Here is a 5,037-nt window from a genome sequence, read left to right on the forward strand (position 1 = left end):
ATGCTTTTTGTGGATAAAATATGTTATATCTAAGTAAAAGGATGTAGAGAAATATTTCAGCTAAATGCTTTCTTCAGTGGTTACTGAAGACAACAGTTATTTGAATGCTTTTTATATGAAATTTTAACAGGTTTTATTTGAAATTTGCAAACAAATGCTTTAGAATTAATTTATCTTACACATTTCACATCAGTTGCTGAAGGCACCTCTTTTTCAGATAGTTGTTACGAAATTATTTGGAATAGTTTGATTGGACTACCCTTTTTTCCTGCAGCACAACTCCAGTGCTATACAACTTTTGATCATTTCACCTACTGCTGAAGTGTAGCCGCATTCAAGATGACAAATGACAGCCACATACATTGCTTGGGGAGAAGCAATGAAGATGTTGTATCCAGCTGGAACAACATAGTGCTTTAACTGGTGACCTTAGCACCAAGCTGACTGCTCATAATTTCAGAAATGACCAGGAGGAAAGAATACCTTTCACTGTGTAACTGAGCACGCCATACTGTAAAACCCTGGGTGGTCTCCAGCAGAGTGTTAGGACAATTTGACAGCTTGGGAGAACTGAAAATCAGAGCACACAAGTTGACATGTCTGCAGAATTAAGTAGCTGGATGTCACAAGTTCCAGTATCTTTGCATGAAGCTAAACAAAACAAAAATGTTTGCTTAATGTCTCATCAAAACTGAGTACTACTTTAGAGAAACCAATTAATTGCAGAAAAACAGTAAAAAGATTGCAGAGTACTGTTTAAGATAACTGTTTATTAAGCTAACACTGCATTACAGTATTGCTGGGTAATTGACAGTATAAAAGCACTAGATTGATACCTTTCTAAGGAAACAATTATCACAATTTGAAATGAAGCTCTAAAAATGTAAACATGGCCCCTGTAGTCTGTTTTGAACAATGTCTTCAGTGAAATGTTAGTAAAGATTGTAAGAAACCTTTCTCTTTTACTATAAGTGAAGGTAAAACTAGCAATTACCTTTAAAGTTAACTGAAGGTCCTTTTTTAAAGTGAGTGGTCCCCTAAAAAGGAAAAGGATTCATACAGATTTTAAAACTTTTTTCAAAATATGTTAATAAGGATGCAACAGCATCCACATTACCTATTATTTTAAAACTAAAAGGGAATGAGGCAGAGACCACTGAAGGTGGTTGGAGAGTTTCCATTTGCTTCAATGGGCCCTGGTTGAGATACTAGAATTTAGGCATTCATATTGACAATGTCTGATGCTTTTTGCTCCTAAGAAGAGTTCATGCTACACTTTAGCGAGGAATCTAGCCTCCAAAAGGCAACTACTTAAAGTTGAATATTAACCCTCTTTGGACTCATTGAGTAATCTAAAAATTAGTAGGCAACCTTACTGGTGGTTTGGGTTCCCCCCCCCCCTTTTGCTTCTGATCTCCAGTAGTTTTGTGCTAAAGAGATGATTTTCTAAAAGGGGGCTAGCCCACTGTCTTTGACATAAGTTCTGTTTTAAGGAAGTCAGTAAAGAACAAACAATAGAATTGCTCGTATCTCCAGAATTTTCACTGGTGTGCCCAAGTTGGGATAACCTTTAAAGGGAGAAGAGAAATATTAGATTTTTTTTCACTTTAGACACCAGCATTTATCAAATAGGAAAGCACTGCTTTTCTGTCAGAAAAAAAAAATCTTGCTTCTGAAATGTGCATGTCCAACATGGGAAAAGACAGGAAAAGAATGGTGGTGGGGGCAACATGGAAAAAGATGCCCTAGAAAAAGGTTATGATCTTTTTCTCTTAAAAGAAACATCACCCTTTTAAAGTGTATGTGGGTGCCAAGACTTCAGTACATGGAATAAACTGCTTCCAACAGACCGTTTGCAGGACACGGTGACGAAAAATACCGAGAAATCAAACAGCATATGAAGCACACAGATAAGGACAATCAAAATCAAACATACAGCGACGCTCTGGGAATGTTGAGTACATTGCTGATAAGTAAGCGGCAATTTAGGAGCTGTGCAAAGTGGGGCTGGGTAACCGCTACTGCTGAACAGACTGGGGCATGGTTCTGTGACGTATTCCCAAGCCTGAGGGGGGATCTGCAATAAAATCCCCTTAGTCTAGGTACTCAAACGGCAAATCGGCCACCCCGACTGCTCTACTTTTGCCTCAATTCAGAGCCTGGGTCTTTTTTGCTCACGGGGAGCGCCACACGCACAGGCTAATCGCTTCCCGCTCTAGTGCTCCCTTTACACGTGGCTTATTTGCACACCTTTATTATGTGTACCCACGCACCCAACTATTCCCCTGCGCAAACATCCCCCCGCCCAGCCCGTCCACCACCCGGCTCCAGGCGAGTCACGGGGCTGTCTATCTCTCCCTTATCAGCCGCTCCGCTGCCGGGCAGCGCCGGGATAACGAGACTCGTGTTTCTTTCTCAAGAGGCCCTTCGTTCCCATTTCCATCGGGCTGCCGTCCCGCCCGCCAGCGCCACTGCTCCAGCGCGGTGGAAGTCCGTTCGGAGCACGCTCGGGGGAGCGACGGGGGGGGTCCCACCTGAGCCATGGCTTCAGGGCTTGGCCCCTTCCTAGGAGCTCCCCTCCTGTGGGGCGGGGGCGAAGCCCTTGAGCTGCAGCCGGGGAACGGACAAAGGGAGCTTCCCTAGTTCCGCTCCGAGCGGAACCCCTGTCTCCCGGCAGCACTTCCCCAGGGGCCCGGGAAGGGAGCGAGTGGAAACTGTGGCAGGGCAACGGAGCGGCTCCCTAGCTTTTGACGCAGCCGCCCCTCGCGGTGTCTGGCAAAGTCTGCCTTCCCGGGGGCCGAGGGAAGGTTTAGCGCCCGAGCAAGGCGCCCCCGGGGCAGGCGGCGGGGAAGAGACGAGCGCAAATAGAAAGGGGGCAAGTCAATAAGAGACCTCGCGGATCCACCCACGCCGGGCACACACAACGGGAAGGGGCGGGAAGCGAGAGACAGCGGCGCCTAAGCACCCCCCTAGCGGGGCGCGCGGTTAATGATTGCCCAGGGGTGCAGGAGCATCAGCCAACACAGAGGCGGGCGGGGGAGCGGGCCAGCGAACCAGGCGTGGGTTCCCTTCGCCTGCCCGACTCCCCAAAGGGGGGCCTCAAGCCCCGCTCGCCCGCCCCCAGCCCGGCTGCCCGGCGCCCGCGCGCGTCCTCAGAGGGTGGTAATCCTGGAGGTGCAAGTGCCGTTCCTGTACACGCTGCCCGACTCCAAGTGGTCGGGGGGGAAGTCCTCGGCGCTGTACGCCCTGCTCTTCAGCGCCGTGGCGTAGTAGTCGACCGGCTCCTCCGCGGCGTTCTCCATCCAGCTGAGGCACAGGAGGCGCTGGAAGGAGCGCTTGAAGTTGTCCGAGAGGAAGCCGTAGAGGATGGGGTTGGCGCAGCTGTTGGCGTAGCCCAGGATGACGGAGAGCTGGCTGATGGTGGCGTCGTCCGGCTCGGCGAAGACGTTGACCAACTGCACGACGTAGAAGGGCATCCAGCAGATGACGAAGACCATCACCACCATCATGACCATGAGGGTGATCTTGCGCTCGGAGCGCTTGCGCTGCTGCCAGCCGGCCTTGAGCGCCACCATGCGCATCTTGGCGATGATGAGGATGTAGCAGAGGCAGATGGCCACCACGGGCAGCAGGAAGCCCATCAGGAAGGTGTAGAGCACGAAGACCACCAGCCAGCGCTGGGTGGGCTCGGGCATGAGCATGTTGCAGGCCACCGTGCCGTCGCTGTTGGGCGCCGTGTTGGAGAAGATGATGATGGGCAGGATGATGAGGATGGAGAGCACCCAGACGCCCAGGTTGACCATCTTGGCCACGGTGGGGCGGCGGTAGCGGGCCGCCTTGATGGGGTGCACCACGGCGATGTAGCGGTCCACGCTGAGCACCGTCAGGCAGTAGATGCTGGTGAACATGTTGATGGCGTCCACGCTGAGCACCAGGCGGCAGAGCAGCGAGCCGAAGGGCCAGTGGTGCAGCAGGGTGGAGGTGACCAGGAAGGGCACGCTGAGCATCAGCAGCTCGTCGGCGATGGCCAGGTTGAGGATGTAGATGTTGGTGGCCGTCTTCATCTTGGCGTAGCGCAGGATCACGTAGATGACCATGGAGTTGCCGCACAGCCCCACCAGGCACACCACGGAGTAGATGAAGGAGATGAGGATGGCGCTGCCCTGCGACTCGCTCAGGGTGCTGTTCGGGGCGCCCGAGGAGTTCCGGCCGCCCGAGTCCATGCCCCCCGCCGCCGCCGCCGCCTCCTCCAGCACCCCGCCGCCGCTCTCGCCGCCGCCGCCTCCCCCTGCACCGCCCGGGAGCCTGGGGCAGGTGCCATTGGGGAGCATCCCCCGCCCGGCCCTCCCCCCACACCCTCCGCCAGGCTCAGAGCAGCCGCCGCTGGCCGCCAGCCCGGCTCGCCATCCTGGCAGCCGCGCCGCGCCGCGCTCTGCCGCCAGCTGCCGGCCCGGGGAGGGAGCGGGCTGCTGCCGCAGCCGTCGCAGCCCAGCCGCGCGCTGCTAATTGCCGCGCGCCGGCCGGGGAGTGATTAATAGGAGGCGGCGCGTCAGCAGCGACGACAAGGAGGAGGGAAAAACCCGCCAGAAGGCGACGTAGGCGGTTGGCCCGGCCCAGCCCGAGCGCCGGCGCATTGCTCAGCTCCCGCCCGCGGCCACCTGCCGGGGCGGACCTGCCTCTGGCACCGCGGCCGGGCGCCCAGGGCGCAGAGACTCCCGCAGCCGGGAGCCATCACCTGCTCCTCGCGCTGGCCAGTCCTTCCCCACACGCGGCTGCCGGCACCTACACACACAGGCTCCCTGCCCCTGCACACAGCACCACACGCAGTCCCTGCCCTGCTGCACAGTCCCACCACACACCCTGTCCCTGCACACAGCACCACACACATGCCCCCAACCCCTGCACAAGTTAACTTCACATAGGTGTGTGGGTTACACACACAGCACTACACAAACTCCCTGCCCCTGTGAACAGTGCCGCACACCCTGCCCCTCTGCACAGTGCCACCACACTTCCTGCACCTGTGCACAGCAGGAA

General features: G+C 54.8%; 1 protein-coding gene across 1 annotated transcript; it reads right to left on the minus strand.

Annotated features, from left to right (window-relative positions):
* Positions 1 to 750: 750 nt before the first annotated feature.
* Positions 751 to 4,727, minus strand: SSTR1 (somatostatin receptor 1). The gene has a single exon (XM_074996829.1). It carries the CDS (start codon positions 4,329 to 4,331, stop codon positions 3,153 to 3,155), a length of 1,179 nt encoding a protein of 392 aa, XP_074852930.1. The 5' UTR covers positions 4,332 to 4,727; the 3' UTR covers positions 751 to 3,152.
* Between the last annotated feature and the right edge of the window lie 310 nt (positions 4,728 to 5,037).

The sequence above is a fragment of the Carettochelys insculpta genome, chromosome 6 (genome assembly GCF_033958435.1).
Source record: "Carettochelys insculpta isolate YL-2023 chromosome 6, ASM3395843v1, whole genome shotgun sequence".
NCBI lineage: Eukaryota > Metazoa > Chordata > Testudines > Carettochelyidae > Carettochelys > Carettochelys insculpta.

Coding starts and splice junctions, on each gene's coding strand:
- SSTR1 (XM_074996829.1), bottom strand. CDS start 4,331: ATGCTCCCCAATGGCACCTGCCCCAGGCTCCCGGGCGGTGCAGGGGGA.